Here is a 17,731-nt window from a genome sequence, read left to right as displayed (position 1 = left end):
CTTTCCCTGGCCTCGCAGCTGGTGCCATGTCCCTGTCTCTCCTTGTGGCCCCTGTGCCAGGTGCGTGGGCAGGTTCTTCGCTGGTAGGCAGGATGGATGCTGTAGGGCTGCTCCAAACCACTGTAAGGCAGGAAAGACACTAGCGGAGCTTTTCAGTGAAAAATCAACATACACATGAAGTAAAGGACCACCTGCTCTAACATCTCTGGTTTGTGGCAGGAGCTGTAGCTCCTTTCTGGAGCACTGGGGCTTTTTGCAAGTCTTGTATCTGGTGCTTTGCAAGGGAGAAGGCAATGATCCATGCTTCTCCCTAGGAGAGGGAGGGAATGTGCTTCCAAAAGCTGATGGGGACCCCTTGGCAGTGCAGTCCTGCACCCAAACCCTTCCCAGCCAGCAGCTCCAGTGCTGGCCCTTGGCCCAGTGGCTGTGGGGTTCCTGCCCTGAGCAAGCAGCTCCCCTGTTTGGGGGTCACCTTTTGGGGGAGGCACTGGGGTCCCATGGGGCAGCTCTGGCACTGCTCTTGATGTGCCATGGGCTGGCAAGAGCAGCCCAGCTGAGGTGTATGTGTGTGCTCAGGGATGAAATCCCCCTACAGATCAGTTTGCCGTGTAATGCATATTAGACCCCTGTGGAGGCTAAAGAGTAGCAGAAGAAATCTCATAAACAGTTGGAAAATTGCTGCCTTACTCCCCATTGTGCAGCGTGAGGGCAGCTGCTCCAGACTTTGCCTGCTCCCTGATTAGGTAGAAAGGACTGATTCCTCTGGCAGCCGTTGCTTTATAAGCTCTGTTCACCAGCACAGCTCCTCTTATTGCAGCCCTCAGCAGCAGCCATCCAGGATCCCTGTCATCAGCAGCACCGGCCGGAGCGCAGGGGCTCTGATAACAGGCCATTAACAACGAATAATTCAGGCAAAATGATGTACAAGTCACCTTCCATCCCCCAGGTCCAGCCGCAGCGCAGCACTCCGGTCCCCGGCAGCCTCTCGTTCGGCATCACGGTGGTTTCTTGTGCGTGGTGAAGGGCAGTGGCTGGCTGGCTCCAGCTGTGGCCACCGAGTCACAATGTGCAGGGAAGCCGGGAAGGGAGAGGGCAGATCCCTGCGTGCATGGGTGAGGTGGGGCTCTGCCGAGGCTGGAGGTGCTGGCAGGGTGCAGCCATGCCTGGTGCCTCTGCAGCCAGGTGAATTTCTTGGCTCCTAGCTGCTGCCTGGAGTGGGAGAGGACAGGTTCATCCCTGGGGTCCAGCAGGACTGGGAGAGGGACCGTGGGTGCACCACCGCTTGCTCCACTCTGCAGCATTTCTCTCCCTGCTTCGGCAGAGCCACATGAGCAAGCAGGTTATGAGTTTTCTCAATAAATATATTCTCCCTTTCCCCCGCCCCTTTTCTGCTCAGAGAAAACAAAAAGCTGGCAAGACTTGGCAGTTCATCCTGAGCGAGGATGTAAATGCTCAGGCCAATTACTGTATTAAAAGGGAAATGCTTCTTGCATTTACATTTAGATTGAAACAACATGTGTCAAAGGTGTCTAATAGCTCCGTGGGATAACAGTGGCCTGATGCTGGGACCATTCTTGTCAGTTTGTATTACGAAGATAGGTTTTTCACATTTGAAATTAATTATATTGACATAATTATTCCTTTCCTTGAGACAATTGTACGGTACAGAGTAAAACATGAAGTGCTTCTGTGCACAAGATCAGGGATTGAGCGCTGGGGTGGGTGGGACAGGGGGTTTGCAGCCCCCTCCCCACTGCAGTGCTGTCCTTATGAGCACAGGGCTGACTGACCTAGCTGCTCTGTGGCTCCGTAAATGAACCTTTCTACTCTGCACTGTTTTGAGCCCAAAATACTGAGCAGCACATTCACTCAGAGCATTTCCCCTTGTGCTTCCCCTGGCCAGCCACAGCTCTGCTGGCCTCCTCCTCCTCCTCTTCCTTGCTGGCTGCAGCATCCTTGGGAGCTGTGGATATGCTGAGCCCATGCCAAAAGACAGGGCACAGAAACTGAGTGGTACTGTTTCTCTTCCCCACATCATCTTGTTGCAGATTTATATCACCAGAATTCATTTTACAGTAACACTTGAGCCCCAAGAGCTAAAATTTGCTTTCTGTATAGGCTTGTGCAAGCCACTTGGAAAAGAGCGAGCGTGGAGTAGCCCCAGGTTGTTCTTTGAATGTGACTGGTGCTTTCCTCTGCATTTCATCAGTCTGGGTACCTGGGGCGATGGCGGTGGTGATAGTACCTCTGCTGGAAGAAGTCTGTTTAGCAACATCACTGCGCTTAGCAGTGTCAAATCTTATTAAGAAACAGGTATTTTCAGGCTTATGTTCACATTGCCACTCGGCTGGCGTGTGGGCAGGGGACCCCAAGGTTACCCGCAGTGTGTAGAGCCCAAGGCTGTGCAGTTCCCAAAGTCACCCCAGTGCCCTGCGCAGCCCCATCCTAGGCCAGAGGCTCCTCCCCACCACACAGTGTGGGTGCCATGGACCAGGGGTACCCAGGGACTGCGGCATCCCCGGGGGAGCTGGGCTGCTCCCCACCATGCAGCGTGGGTGCCATGGACCAGGGGTGCCCAGGGACTGTGGCATCCCTGGGGAGAGCAAGGCTGGAGCCCCATGGTGGTCCTGTTTCTTTAGCCATGCCTGTGGCTGTCATGCAGAAGGCAGTGGGGCCGGAGAGACCCCACTAGCCGCCGGGACATGCTGTCTGCTGCTCTCGCAGCTGTGCCCAGGGGATTTCATTTGTCAGTGGCTAGAGGAAGCGGGGTCTGGGTGCTGGAGGGGTCACACCCTACTGTGTGCCCAGCTGCCTCCCCGCCAGTCACTGTCAGGTTAATAATAGCAGAAAGGAAGAAAGGAATTAAATGCAGCCACTGAAGTATATTTAATTTGCACCATATCCTGCAGCCAAGGAAGTAGTTCAATAGAGACTCTTATCAACCTGTTTGAAGGGTTGAGCTCTTTAGCAATTGTTTTGCTGCCTGGTCTCGCAGTCACTAATAGAGGCACGTAGCCAGCCGGAGCTTGGAGCTCACTCTTCTTAGGCTTTTCTCCTCTCGGGGGCTAGTGTTTCACCCTGTGCTCCCTCCCAAGCCCCTGGCTGTTTGCAGCATCAGCCCTGGCGAGGGGAGCATCTCCACTCCCCGGGCAGTGGACCATCCCCGCACAACTCGGAGCAGCTTCCACAATGAATGGGTCCTTCGCACCCTCTACATTCACCTGAACCAGGAAGGCAGCAAAGGGCTCAGAAGCACAGAGTTTCAGAAAGCTTCTTGGCAGCATTCAGGTTTTTACCAATATCGACACATTTGCAAAAGCAACTGTGATGCTGTGCAACCCAAACTGGGATATTTCTTTGCATGTTTTTATGAACTGAAATGCTCTTCCCCTCAGGCCTGTGCGCCTGGTGATTCCAGGGCTTTCATTATTTACTCTGACAGTCTGCCGGCTCCTGCGCCACGGCCTGTCGCAGCCCGCATTGCAAATCATCTCTCACCTTGTCGCCACTGAGATGGCAATTTTACAGCTGGCGGCTTCAATCACGGTGAATTTGCAGCTCACGCTCACTCTCCTCCTCTCTCTGCCGTGTGATGGTTTAGAAAATGGCACAAAGATTTCCTTCCTAGCTGAAAGGTCTTGGAATCTCATGAGCATGGTGGTGCTCAGCCACGGTGGGTGAGCAGTGCCTGGTCAGCGTCCTCGGTGTGCCATGAGGCTGCCCGACTACAGGTGATGCTGGGTCCATGGAGCCATGCGGGTTGTGCGGCTTATCCAGCTTTTCCTCCTTGTAGTTTAAATTATGAATAGATTTTCTGTTTTTTCTCATCAGCTCCAGCGTTTCTGGAAAGAGCTTTGTTTCCAGGCAGGTGTGTAGTGTGTGTGAGTGGAGGAGCAGCCCTGAAACACCCAGGAGCATCCCTGCGGTCTGTGCCCCACTCTGTCCCTGGCAGCAACGTGGTGCTTTCACACCAGCTGCTTTTACATGTTCCACATGGGGCAGGGAGGTTAATGTTTAATATCCGATTTAATCATTTGGTATATCAGCATTACATTTTGATTTAGCAGAGCAATACAGCAGTGCACTGAAAGCACACCATGGGTACAGTACAACAACTGCAACATTCACCCAATGTGATTCACCAACGTGATACAAAGATGCGATGCCCAGCCCAGGTCTCTGTACACTCACCGCCACGGCACTGGACATCCCCAGCTGCAGGAGCGGATGTGTGGGCTGAAGCCAGCTCAGGCCTGTTGCTCTCTTCAAAGATGGTTTTTTTTTACTTCTCCAGGTTTTATATACTTTTTGTTGGGCTGAGCCGTATATATGCTTCCCCCATGGTGGTCTGGCTGGCTCAGGAAGAAATTATTCTTTACTAACAATCTCCAGGAAGGCTGTTAGTACAATCTGGTGGTGCCTTGGTACAGCCATGTGCTTACAACCGAGGTCACCCTCCCCTCCCCGGAGTTCAGTTCAGTTTCCGCACAGAAATTGCTGGTGGCTCCTTACATTCTTCCCTGTACTTGGGATATTTGGCTCGCCTCCTCTGAGCCTTTTTCCATTGTGGGAGGTGGTGCTCAGTCATGGAGGGTTCAGCTTCCTTTGCCTCTCTCCTGTTGGAGGAAGTTGCATTTTACAAGCTATCACACGTGTAGCAGAGCGCAGTGGGAGGTAGCAAGCCCTGGCAGAGCACAGAGAGCAGGGGGACACACACCTTTATCAGGTGCCTCGCTCGCCTGCTCCACAGTTTGGGGTGCCATGCTGGGGTGCCGGTGCTAACCCAGTGCCGTCCATGCAGGAGCAGCAGCTGGCGGAGCTGGCAGAGGTGCGGCAGGTCCTGCAAGCCGACCTGGGGACCTCCATCCGGCGCATTGCCGATCTGCAGGTGGCCTTGGAGGAGCTGAAATCCAGCGATGAGAGCGATGCGGAGAGGTGAGGCGAGGGGCTGCAAGGGGCTGCAGAGGGGCAGGGTCAGATGCTTTGTGGTGGGGAAGGATGCTGCGTTGTGCAAGGGTGATGCCAGGGTGGCTGTAGCTGCACATCTGCATCTTCGCACATTTTTGGTGCAGCAGCACACGTTTACGAACCAGGAACCTCATATTAAGGGAAGGTTTCACAAAAAAAGTGTCACCCTTAAAATCATAACGTGCGGCCCAGCTTAAAGTAAGCAAAAGGGGTGGAAACCACTCCGTTCACAGAGCAAGCTCCTGTCCCTAGCAGCACGGCATGCAGCTGTGTGTCAGCAGGTGCCCCAGTACTGGGTTTATTGATTGAAAATCCTGTGCTTTGATCAGCCACAGGAGCTGGGGGCCTGGAGGAACCAGTGAAGCTGGCTGTATTAGGTAGAGGATTTTACTACCAAAAAATGAGAAAAAAATTCAAATGAATTTTTCAGGTGTTATTTCTACAGCCCTTCAATTTTCCCCTCTGCTACACTGCTAAAGGGGCATAGTGACAAATGGAGACAAAGTAGATAAATGCATTAAAAAAAAAAAAAAAGCAGAGATGTGCTTGTCACCATGCAGTGAGAGAGATTTTCTTTATGTAGTGATTAAACCAGGGAAGGGTGAGATAGAAACCACGAGCTCAGAAATTCACTCCTTTGTAAAACAAAAGTGATTTCCAACACAATTGACACATTAGCAGGAGGTGAGAAGCGCTTCCCAGCAGGGACCTCCGCAGCTGCTGCGGGCTGGGAGGCGGTGCGGTGCGGTGCGCGGTGCTACCTGCCCTTCCCCGGTGCGGGCACCCCAGAGATGTGCTGCGAGTGCAAATGCCACGTACGCTGCAGCAGCCCTGATGACTACGGGGGTGCATGCACCGGGTCCCTTTTGCAGCCCAGGGCCTGGCCGGTGCAGGGAGCAGGTCAGGGGGTCTCCAGCCACGCGACGTGCTGGCACTGCCCCCGCCCCGCTCCCTGCCGCAGCTCTGCCCGGGCTGCGGGGAGCGATGTTGCCTGGCTCAGGCCAAACCCTGCTCGGCTCGTGCCAGCCCCCAGGGCAGCCGGCTTTGGTGCAGCTGGCCTGGGAATTTCTTCATCTTGTCAGACCCGTGTGGCGGCTTTGGGGAGGCTGTGCAAGCCATCGCTGTGCTGACCCTTTTGTTCTGTCCCTTGCAGCGCGCAGACAGCAAGGGGAGTGAGCGAGCCCTGGGGAGCTGCTGGCTGAAGGGCAGGAGCCTGCGCCTGGCTGTGCCGTGGTCACTGACCACCAGCTGCCTGCAGCCTGCCGAGGGCAGGGAGAGGGGCTTTCGGATGCGCTGGCTTCTTGTGCCCCTGCGCCTGTTGACCCACTCGCTTTCCCTTTGAGCTCTGTCTGTTAAACCAGCGAGATGCTCTCACTCCCCCAGGCTGCACTTTGAGAATATGAAGCTGATCTGTGACTTTGAAGGAAAACTGAGATCCTAAAGAATTTCATCTGCTACAGCTGGTCTGGGGGTTCCCGATGGGTGGGCAGGGGTAGCTCCAGGCCTGGGGGAGCCCAGGGGGGCGTAGGGCACAGTGGGGTACCTGGGGTCATACCAGCTCTATCACTGCAGCTCCAGTCCCAGGGCACTGCAGGCAGCAGCGAGGTTTTCCTGCCCACTGGCTACAGGGCACTTATAAAACCGAGGGAAGCAGTTAATGGCAGCAGTGCTGGCCCAAGGACCAGGTTATCTGTTACCCGACCTGTGCCAGTGCTCCAAAACAGCCAGAGCAGAGCCTACCAGCTGGAGCTGCCGTTACTGGAGCTGTGAAGGAGCCCCCTGGTCTGTGCTTCACACGTGCCCCAGGACCCCTTCCCAGTGTGACCAGCCCTCTTGCCTGTGCTTGCAGAGCTAACGGGGTGTCTCCTCTCCCCGCAGGGATGCCTGCTCCAGTGTTGGCTCCACACTCAGTCTGGAGCCTGCAGAGAGCGTCAAGTCCTGGCCGGGTTCATCCACAGGCTGGTCTTCCCTGGTGGGTTCCAACATGTCTGGGAGCCTTTTGGCACAGTCCGTCAGCAGCCGCAGCACCCAAGGCCCGAGGTAAGGGACCCCCAGCCTGTCCTGGGCACAGCCACCTCTGGCAGTGACAGATGCACGGCTGCTCTCCCTGCACGGGGCACCCGACGCCGCTTTCCTCCAGGGAAAACACAGGTGCTTGATGCCAGCTCCAGCATCTTGCAGATGTATGGATGGTAGAAAAATGTCTTGCAGGAGCAAGCCATCACAAAGATATTTTAAACCCTGCTGTATTTTAATCTTTTTTTTAAAGAAGTGTGAGAGGCAGGAGTAAGCTGCTGACAGCACTGGTTTCTCAGTGTTCAGGCGCAGAGAGGTAGCTGTGGGCATCCTGCCCCGTTGGGGTGTCAAGGCAAGGAGCTGTCAGCCCCGGAGCTGCTCTCCTGTCACAAGAAGCTTCTGCATGGGCAGACCCTGCAGCCTGGTGGAAGGTGCTGCCTGCTCCCCTGCCTGCTGCCTGCCAGGGGCAGTGGCTGCTTGTGGCCCTTTGAACAGGGAGAACACACGCAGAGCGTGGACCCCATAACTCCCTCAGCAGAGCTGAGTATCCCAAACCGCTATGTATCCTCAGGGGCTCCCACTTGCTCTCTTTGGCTTTTATTTTCCTGTGGAAAAAATCAAGAGGGATCCCATGGCACAGCGAGGAGCACCATGGTGGCACCGCTGCAATGCCTGCACCTGCTTGGGGACAGGGAAGCCCCTGTGGTTCACCGAGAGATGGTGCAGATGCTGGGCCAGGGATGGTGGGCACTTTGGCTGTGCTCCGTTCAGGACATGTGGAAAGGAGCTCAGGGGGTCCGTGGTATTTAAGGTCAAAATATCAAATCAAGGAAGGTAGTCGCTGCCACACCAGGATCAGTGAAATGCTAGATGAAAGTCGCTACATCAAAAACATGCTTCAAGCAGTATAATATCCCTTGATGTATTCTCTAGAGATAATTTAAAGAGGCGATGCAGCCTATTTGAGGATTTGTATGCCATATGCTTGCCTTTCACTGGTGAGGAAACAGTCTGCATTTATACAGTTCTAATATAAAATATGTTAATTTTTGACAGTAATGCTAATGGGCTGTGAGGGAGTTGGAGAATGGCCCAAGCACTTGCATGGCCAAACTGTCTCTGCTCAGCTCCTGCAGAGCCACTCCAGGGTGCTCGGCAGCAGGGCTTCTCGGGGCTGAGTGGGTGCCCACGTGCCCAGCCCGAACTGGAGCCATGTTGCCCAGCTGCCCGTCAGAAGGACCCTCCAGCCCACAGACAAAGCTCTGTTTTACAGCCATCCCCAGCACCATAGCAATTGCCAGGATGAGTTTTGAAAAGCCCTGTAAATCAGGGCCTGGTAGGTGCATCTCAGAAGGGAGGTGATGGGGACGGAGGAGAGCGTTGGGTCTCTTTGGAGGCTTGGGAGAGCAGAGATGGAGCTTGGAGTCCTGGGGCCAGGAGCCATGCAGGGCTGAAGTGGCTCCAGACAACATCATCCCCACAGAGGGAAGGTGATTTCTCTATTTTGCATGCAAAGATCTGCAGAACGCTAGCTTTCTAACAAAGAAAAGCACATTTTTTTTGCATAATGCATGACCTATAACATCGATTGACATGGGACGTGGTGTCAGCCTGCAGTGGACACAGGTGCAAAGATAGACCAGCCGAATTCAGGGCAGGCAGGGCTGTCAGTACCCCTGCCTGCAGCCTGACGCGGGGCCTCCCTGCCACACTGCTTTCCCAGGGATGTTGTATCAGGACATACATCACTATTTTCCCAGCTTTTCCCCCCATTTCCCCCAGAACCAGGGTGAGGGCCGGGCTGATGCTAAGTACAGCTCACTGCAGCATCCCCTTGCTCCCTGTTTGTGTGCAGGTCCATAGGCAGATGCTCCAAGCTGAGAGCGTTTGATAGGGTTTGCATACTGCCATTTCATTGCAGACATTAGCATTAAACTCCCTGCTCTGGTTCTGGTGAGATCTGTTCCCACTGCATTCACCTGCTTTGTACAGTAAAATAACTATTGCTGGAATTAGTTTTCTGAAGAGCAAGTTCCCCTGGCAGCGGACACCTTGGGTATGCTGCAGCGGTTTGAAGCAGTCCATTGCTGATAAAAGGCAGAGTTTAAGAGCAGTCTGGCAGGGACCCGTGGGGAGGTGATGGGTGAGAGCTCTGACAGCAGCCAGTCGAGCTCCTCTGGGACCCCACACCGCACCCCAGCACCCATCAGTGAAGTATTTCCTAAATACTGCTTAGGAGTCTTTGGTCTGAATGACTCAACTCTGAGCATAGATGAATGGCAGCACAACAAGACTTACGGCTAATGTAATATTTCTGATGTGCAATACACTGGATTTATAGTAAAAGGGCAGGTATGGAGGCTGGACTGACCATGGCCATTGTGACAGGCAATTTGTGCCTGGAAATAGTGTGACAATCCGCCTCCATCCTGGGGTCATGAAGGGCTGAATTACAAATCCTGGTGCAGTAGCAGTGTTTGGCTTCAGCTAATCTAAGATGGAAATATTAGCAAGGAGGCTATATGAAATGCAAACAAACAGACAATGAGACTGGTAAGGTAATAAAAATGAGATCAGCGAAACGAGCTCTTCCTTATTAAGATTCCTTTGTCTTACACAAGCACCCAGTAATGAAAAATGAATCGTCCTAGCATTCGCTTCTCGGCACTACATATGGGATATTTGCTGAACAAACAGCTGCCAAAAGCCAGAGGAAAGCACAGAAGGCTGTTATCATCAGTGTGGCGTACAGGAATGAGAGATTTGATTAACGTTTTCTTTAATTCTCTGCTATCTAAATGCTTGTACAAAATGGTGGCCAGCAGGGCTAAGACTCAGTAAATATGACACATTGCAGAGCTGGAATAAGCTATCATTATTTTTATTAAGAAGACAACTCAAAATTGTATGCGTTTCTTCTGCCCCTCGCCAGGCAGGGCAGGGTTGCATTGCGGTAGAGGGGCTGATCCCGCAGTGCAGGCAGGGAATGGACCCGCGGCACAGGGCCCTGCCTCTCAGTCCCTGCATCCCATGGCACCGCAGCATCCACAGCTCTGGCATCACCCTGGCATCCTCCCCCTTCTGCTTCAGTTCACAAAATCAGGAGCCCAAGTGCCAAGGCTGGTGGGGATCCGACACGTTTATTTTTAAACATTATCATGTCAAGAGCAAATCATTATATGGGAAACTGGGAGCTCTTCTGTAGATGACGGCGTGACAAGAAAATCCTCTTCTGACAGAAATTAGGCCAGTCTCTTTTCTCTCGCTGAAATGGAGTTGTCTTGGCTTTATTTATGAGCTACCAGGAAAAGCATCTGAGCCACACTTTCATTCCTGGTCATGTGTTGCAATGCATGTGTGGATTTTATTGTATAAATTATTTCAACTAGCGTAATTGTAATCATGTTAATTGCTATGTAATCTTCACTAATTATTGTTGTATGTCATTTGCTTTGGTGTGAATGGCATATTGCAGAACTCTGTTTGGCTTACAGATGCCTTCCGAGTTCTGCATTGGGCCCCTGCTTTTGCTTTTGGCTCAGGAAAACCATCTCCTCTGATGCTGAGGCAAGGAGCGGAGTTTTGCTGGGCAGCTGCAGTGTGCTCACGGTCCTGCCCCCTCCAGCATCACCCACCACCGGGGCTGCCGGGGCTCCCAAGGGTTATTCCAAGCCCTGGGAGTTGTTGCCAACACATCAGCCCTTAGCCTGGGATTAGCCAGAGGATGCTGCAGGATGGGACAGGACCATCTCACACTTGTGCTCTGCCTTGTGAGAAGGCTTGAGTATGGCCAAGAGAAGATTAGCCATGATTTTTGGGTTGTTTCTTTTTCTTTTTTGATAGCCATCAGGGTATGGTTAAAGGAGCACATGATGAGGATAGGGTGCTGCTACCGCGGTGGGCACAGCTTGACCAGTGACAGGGTATGGCAGCCCAGCAGTAGCACCAGCTCCAGCCTCTGGGCTTGTTCCATCGGAAACTTGTTGCATAGGAGAAATTACGTTGTGGTCCCCAGGCTCCTTTTCCTGAAAGTAATTAGTTGAAATTGAGTGTGATTTCAGCACACCTGTGGCAGAGAAGCAGGGGCTGGTGCTCCCACATGTGCTGGGCACACCACAGCGGTGGCTGGTGCTGGGGTGGGCAGCAGCTTGAAGCTGTCATGTGGGGGTCTCCAGAGGTGGGCAAAGCAGGTTTTGGCTTCCTAGGAAGGGAAGAAATAATGGGTGTTGCTGGAAGGACCTGAGTGTTTTAGGTGCTGGAAAGCAAGAGGAAAAGCATCAAAAGTGGAGATATTCATGTAGTGTTTCCCCACCACACGGTGCTTTTGCTACTAGTATAAACATTTTAATTTAAAATTCATTTACATTTTCATTTAAAATGCAATCAGGCCCCACATGTGCTCACCAGGCAGCTGATGCTGCTCGGGGTTAACACACCACAACCCTGGCACCAATGTGCCGGCGCTGGCACCGCATGCACTGACCATGGGCTGATGAGCCGTGTCCGGAGAACTGCGGCTTCCCCAGAGGAACCAGCCCTTTCCCTGGCATGTGCAGTCAGGTTTCACTTAATGAATGTGGCTAATACGAACTGTTGGGACAGACAAGGATGGAGGGGGTGGTTTTGGACTTCAGCTATTTTGCTGAAAACCAGGACATGGAGAGCGTGGGCATGAGATGCTCCATTACGCAGATGGTCCCTGCTTGGACCCAGGGGGCTGCAGGGCCTCGGCAGCCGGACTCTTACTAGCCGTGGGAGCTGGAGGAAATCCCGTGTTTGCAGCTTTCACTCCATTTCAGGCTCTAAAGATTTTCATAAAAATGCTAACTGTCCATCATACCGAACAGGACAATAAATAGTGGCGTGTAAATTGTTCATGTTCACAGTCCATTAGTGTTTCTTACCTCTCCAGCTCACTTTTATCTCAGCCTTAAAAACCAAATAAAAACATTGAAGCTGGCTGTTTAATTTATGAAAGCCGGTCATGCAGCAGTCAGTTTACAGTATTATTTGGAAACGTGGAGAGTGATTGGAGCAATTTCCGTACAAGTTCTCTTGGAAGGATTACACCAGCTATTTAGGTAAGATGCAATTTAGGTTCATAAAAACCAGCTTTATCGAAATGTCTCAAACTATTAATCAGCTCCGATGGTTCAGCAACATCAGGTGCTGTGGCATGGGGTAATGCTGCAGGTTGCTGTGTTTGAGGGAGTTTAAATCTCTGGTTAATTCATTTTGCATTAAATAATCCAGTGGGTTAGGCTCTTTTAATGAGCTACAGGCGCGTGGCATGGAGGTTAGTGCTGGGGCCAGGCAGGCACCCCTGTGCCCTGGGCTGTGCCAGTGGGCACGGGGGAGCTGAAGGCCCTCCATGACCCCATCATTCCTGCAGTCGCTTGTGTTTCCCAGCCGTGGAGTTTGCCTTCAACCCATCTCGGCACGTAAATTATTTCACGGGTCAGCAGAGCCTGGTCCGAACCGGTCCCGCATGGTGGCTGGATTATCTGCTCTCTCCCCGTTCCCATGGCAACACCAGCATTCCCAGGGCAGGATGCTTCATTACCAGTGATGTAAAACTTGACCACTGCTTCCGCATCTCAAAGCCTGCTGGCCTCCAAGAGATGTATTTATATTTAGGCTCTGCTGCTTTACTCTGCCCTTCACTGTCTTTTTCCCTCCTCCTTTCTTTCTCAGACAAATTCAAGTCCCGACAGCCTTCTCATTAAGGCCAATACCAGACCCCCCTTGGCTGAGCAATGGTGGGGGTATCTGTGAGTGGGGATAATCTGCCGATGGTGCTGGCAGCTGCCATCACTGGGTGCAGACTTTGTCAAAACGCATCACTCGCAGGCGCCTACGCTCCCCAGCTCACCGGCAAGCGGCTGCGTGCGAGCAGCCTATAGATAGTAACTGGCTATCATTGATCTAAAGCGATGGACCGAGGAGAGACACAGTGCAGCTCAGCAGAGCGCCTGCTCCGCTTCAGATCTATCCTGGCAAAGAGGACCCTTTGTCTTTCCCTACAGTGGGACAGGCAGAAAATCCAGTTTTTCAGCCCTTCAAGCCAACGTAGGTGCTGGTGGGGGGGATGTAAAGTGTCACACTGGGAGCTCAGTGTCACTGAGCCCACTGGTGATTGCAGCCCCTCCTCATCTCCATGCATCAGCTGCACAAGGAAGGGGACAGGCTTGGTGCAAAGAAGCCCTTTCTGGCAGCCTGCACATGCCAGGAGCCGGCTGCTCGGGAGCAGCTTCAGAAGCTGAACAGGCACTACATTGGCATCCTGTGGTGCCCAAGGAGATGTTCCCAAGCTCCTGTCCTGGCTTGTGGGTGCTCAATGCCATCAAACGCTTTGGGGATGGACAAGCAGGATTTGGGGGAAGGCAGGACCATCTTTTGCTCCTGCCCCCATGCCATTATGCCTCTGTCCTGCTCAGCAAGTGGCTGCTGCAGGGGTGGGAACAGTGTCACCACAGCGGTCCCAAAGCAGCTCTTGCAGCTCTGTGGTGAGGAGCAGGGGTTAAATCAGGAAAAGCAGCTGGCTGGCAGGGCTCCTCCTGGGCATCGCCTCTCAGCACCATGTGCTGGTCCCAGCCGCAGACCTGCTGTGTGCTACCCTGCTCTCAGCACAGAGGGGCATGCATTATTAGTAGTATTAGTATTGGTGTTAACAACATTAACAGTATTATTGTTAACATTACTATTATTAACATTATTATTGTTATTGCCCTTTCTGCTGCTCTACATATGCACTCTGCACAAGCTGCAATCCTGGTAGCAAGAGCAACATTCTGCCTGTGCTGAGCCAGTGCCATCCCAAATCTGGCACCATGTTCTGGCTGAACCAGCCCTGCAGACTGGCCACCAGCCTGCTGATTGAGGGCTGTGTGTCCTGGGGACGGTGTCCTGCTGTGACGGTAACCAGTGTGGCTCCTCTTTGGTGAGTGGAGGTGGAGCCCACACGGTTCCTGTATCAGCCCTTGTTTGCAGGGCAGGGGTCCCATCTCCGCACATCACTTCTGTCAGTCACTTGTCAATGAGCAGCCCCTGGCCAGGTGGCATTTGGCTCTTGCAGTTCAACAATCCTTCTCCCGCCACAGCATCAGCCTGGTTGAAACATGCCCTGCAATAATGTTAAGATGTATTCAGGGTTATCTGTGAACTGGTTTCATAAAATTTTAGTGAATAACCTTTGGCTTTGTCAGAAATAAAGTAAATCCTACATATTGCTATAATCTGTCAAGAAAAAAGGACATTTGGAGATATGTCTTGGTTTGGCAGAGATAAAGTTGGTCACGCCACACACCCTACACTGTGGATATAGCAGGGTTAGCTGACCTAGAATTATTTAAGATAAAATCTTTGGGCATTGCCCAACTGCTTAGTGTAGCAGAGGGAGTTTATTCTGAGACTACCATGCCAATACTGGCTTTTTGCTGCTCAGCCTTGTCCTTGCTGAATGACATTATGGACACTGGAAATCATGCAGCTTAAACTAATGCCAACATCTGTTTTTTAGGGTGAACAGAGACACCAAGGAACCAGTGCTGAGCCGGCTGGCTTCTTCCCAGAGTTCTGCCAGGTCCATCGATCCTGTGGATCTGGGGAGGATGACGAGTCCCTTGCTTGGTGCTAGGAGACGGGAGTACGGAAAACCTCTGGCAGATGAAGAGGAGCTGGAGAGCCCAAAAAAGCCTGAGGACAGGATAGGAGAGATGTCCCCGTCAGTGCTGCAGCGTAGGACCTCCCCTGCCCCGGACACGAGGTTCCCCAGCCCGCTGTCTCCAACGGTGCCAAGGAGGAGAAGGCTCTCCCCAGTGTCAGGGATGGTGCCCAGCTCCTCAGCTGCCCTCTCTGAGTATGTGGAGGAGCTGCGGCGGCAGCGGGGAGTGGAACGGGAGCAAGGGCACCTGGCGCTGGGTGACACCTCTCCCCTCCCCATTTACCGCACCACGGGTGCTGCAGCCCTGCGGCGCTGCAGAGCTTTCCCAGCGGTGGAGGATTCCCTGGGGAAGCTGGATGGGAATCAGCTGAGGGAGGGTGAAGAAGCAGGCACCAGCCTTGTGCGCTCCTCCAGCTTGAGGGAAGGTGAAGAAGCAGGCACCAGCCTTGTGCGCTCCTCCAGCTTGCGGAGCATGGCCTCAGAACCAGCTGAGCAGACACGCTCCCCAGCTCTGAGAAGAGCATCAAAGTTCGGCTCCTATGACTCCCTCCTGCAAACCCTTGATGGCTCCGGCCGCCAGCCAGGCTCTTCAACTGCAGGAACGGAGGTGCTGGGCACACCGCGGCCGAGCTCCTGGAGGAGCTGCCTGGAGCCTTCGGTGGAAGATGTGGAGGTGGGAAGGGGCTCTGGGGGGCTCTTGGGCTCACCATCCAGCGACAGGCTGGGCGAGGGGAAGGGGAGCAGCTACCCCTTCAGCTGGCGAATACCCACCCTCAACTATGAGAGGAAAACCAACATCGACTTCGATGACTTCGTCCCGGCTATTCGCAAATCCCGCTCCACCAGCAGCCTGGCCAAGCCTGGGAGGGACAGAAAGGACGGCCACCGGCCCCTCACTGTCCGCTTCGAGGATGAGGCTATAGCAGGCAGCTCAGCATCCTCCGAGACAAAGGGCACAGTCAAGCGCAGCCCAGCCCCCCGGGAGGACCCTGGGGACCTCTCCGATTCCTCCTTATCCTCTGGCTCCTTCCTCTCCTCCTGTAGCGCTGACAGCATCAAACGCCGGCCACAGCCCCAGAGAGGGGACGGGGAGGGTTGCAGCAGCAAAGCCAGCACCCAGAGCAGCGGGGCAAGCCACCGGGCAGAAGCAGAAGGGAAGGAAGATGATGTCACCAGCATCATGAGGAAGTATCTGGGAAAAGACTAAGGTAACTGTACTGAGCTGCTGCCTGGCACTAGCTCAGAGCAGTGGTGGCAGGTTTGCAGTGCTGGCCCCAAGCCGCTGCCCCTCCAGCCCATGCAGTGCTTGCACTGATGCTGTGGTGTGCATGAGGACAGGGTGCCCCAGGCCAGCGGGAGTCCCCATGTCCCCTGTCCAGCATGCTAGAGCAGTCCAGGGCAGGGGAGGCACTGGCCCAGCTTCAGCCTCAGTGCCCGACTGTGCTTCCCGCTCTGCTGCAGCTGGGATGGTGCCAGGGATGCCCTGCAGGGTATGCAGCACTGGGGACCCCTTGCCTTCTTCTTGCCCACTTTGGAGCTGCAGAGGGGTGGGCAAAGGGGATGCTGCTGGTGCTGGGGCCAGCCCCACAGTTGACCACAACACTGCTGGGTTCCCTTGGCATGCTGGTTTCCTGAAAATAGTGTCCCCCAGTTCCTACCTTGCCACCCAGAAGATACATCTTCCTGAGCCCTGCTGAGCACTCCTCCTGGTGCCCGTGCTGGTTTGGTTAATATGACATTCACTTTGGCTGGATGCTGGAGGTCATACCCTCGCCAGAGGAGGGGCCTCCCACCTGGATCAGGCGTGTTTCTCCCAGTTAGCAAGTGCCTCTGACAACCACTTGGATCCAATGTCTGTATCACAACTGACGCTTCAAGAATTAGGATTTATTACTGCAATCCAGGTTTGAAAGCAAAGTCCCTAATGAATGCAGCACAACTGTAATTAAGTGTTTAAAATAGATTAGAAAAACATTTTGTAAAACCATTGCCTTTAGACTAACTTACTGGATGTCAAGCTGTGACCAAATTGACTAAGCCAACACAAGAAGGGAGCGTGTGTTAATAAAACATTTCTTTCCAGGAAGCACAATTTGCATAATGAAACGTCCCACTTTCTCCAGACTTGGTTTCAATAAACTGTAGCGACTGGCCTCGGTGCTGCACCAAGCAGGGAGCCACGACCGAACTGCTTCCCCGCTCCTTTGGAAGAGCACCTGGTAGGAAACACATAATTTAAGCCGAGACTGAAAGTGGCTCCCCAAAAGTCATGCGACGGTTTTACAGACAATGGGACTTTTTTTTTGTTTCTAAACATACCTTGGTTTCTTTGTGCTCCTGCCCTGTTTCCATTACCACAGCTTTGCTCAGGGCCAGCCGCGGGGACAAGGGACTTTCTTGTTCTCCTGCAGTTGTTTGACTCAGGAGTTGGTGCTGTAATTAAAACCCAGCGGCTGCCATAAATGCCTGATAACGTGCTGTGCTGGCCAGGGGAAGGCCACGCTATAAAGAGCTGGAGGAACACCAAACCCCTTTTTAACCCAGAAGGTGCAGCCCAGACATCTCAACCCATGCACCACTGCTCAGAAATCAGCTGAAGGGTCAAAGGATGCTTTTGGCTCTTGGTGTGACACCCAGCAACAGCAGAGCTCTGAAGCTTTTATAATTCCGTAGATATTTGAAAACAGATCCGTATGTACTTTCACGGTTCCTGCCTGTTTGGGACATCTGGGCACACACCACTGGCGTGCAAGGCAGCACTGCCGTGTGTGTGGCAGTGGGAGGCCGTATTCGATGTCTGCTTGGTTTTTACACAATAAAATACTTGCTTCTTTGACACAAGCCTCTTTCTGTCTTTCCTTTCCCCGCAGCTCTGTGGAAGCTCCCCCCCAACCCCCATGGCTAGGGTCTTCTCACTGGAGACCCTGCCAGCTTCCCTATCTCTACACTTACAAAAAGCACTTTTTTTCAGCCTCAATCTTCTTTCCTAGAAGAGATCGAAACTTACTCAGTTATCAGAGGGCTGTGGCAAAATTATACAGGTATGTGAACAAATCTCTCCTTTCCGTCAGTGATTTTGAAGTA

The 17,731-nt window shown here is 53.1% G+C and overlaps 1 protein-coding gene across 1 annotated transcript in view; it reads left to right on the top strand.

Moving 5' to 3' along the window:
• MYO18B (myosin XVIIIB) overlaps positions 1-17,488 on the top strand; it is a 74,255-nt gene extending 56,767 nt beyond the window's left edge. The window contains exons 37-39 of the mRNA XM_055797468.1: positions 4,802-4,935; positions 6,847-7,008; positions 14,504-17,488. Coding sequence (XP_055653443.1) covers positions 4,802-4,935; positions 6,847-7,008; positions 14,504-15,854 — 1,647 coding nt within the window. The 3' untranslated portion in view covers positions 15,855-17,488. The remainder of the gene's footprint in view (positions 1-4,801; positions 4,936-6,846; positions 7,009-14,503) is intronic.
• The last annotated feature ends 243 nt before the right edge of the window (positions 17,489-17,731 follow it).

The sequence above is a fragment of the Falco peregrinus genome, chromosome 2, assembly GCF_023634155.1.
Source record: "Falco peregrinus isolate bFalPer1 chromosome 2, bFalPer1.pri, whole genome shotgun sequence".
Lineage (NCBI taxonomy): Eukaryota > Metazoa > Chordata > Aves > Falconiformes > Falconidae > Falco > Falco peregrinus.
Note: the sequence above shows the minus strand (reverse complement) of the source record. Positions and strands in the feature narration are given on the sequence as shown.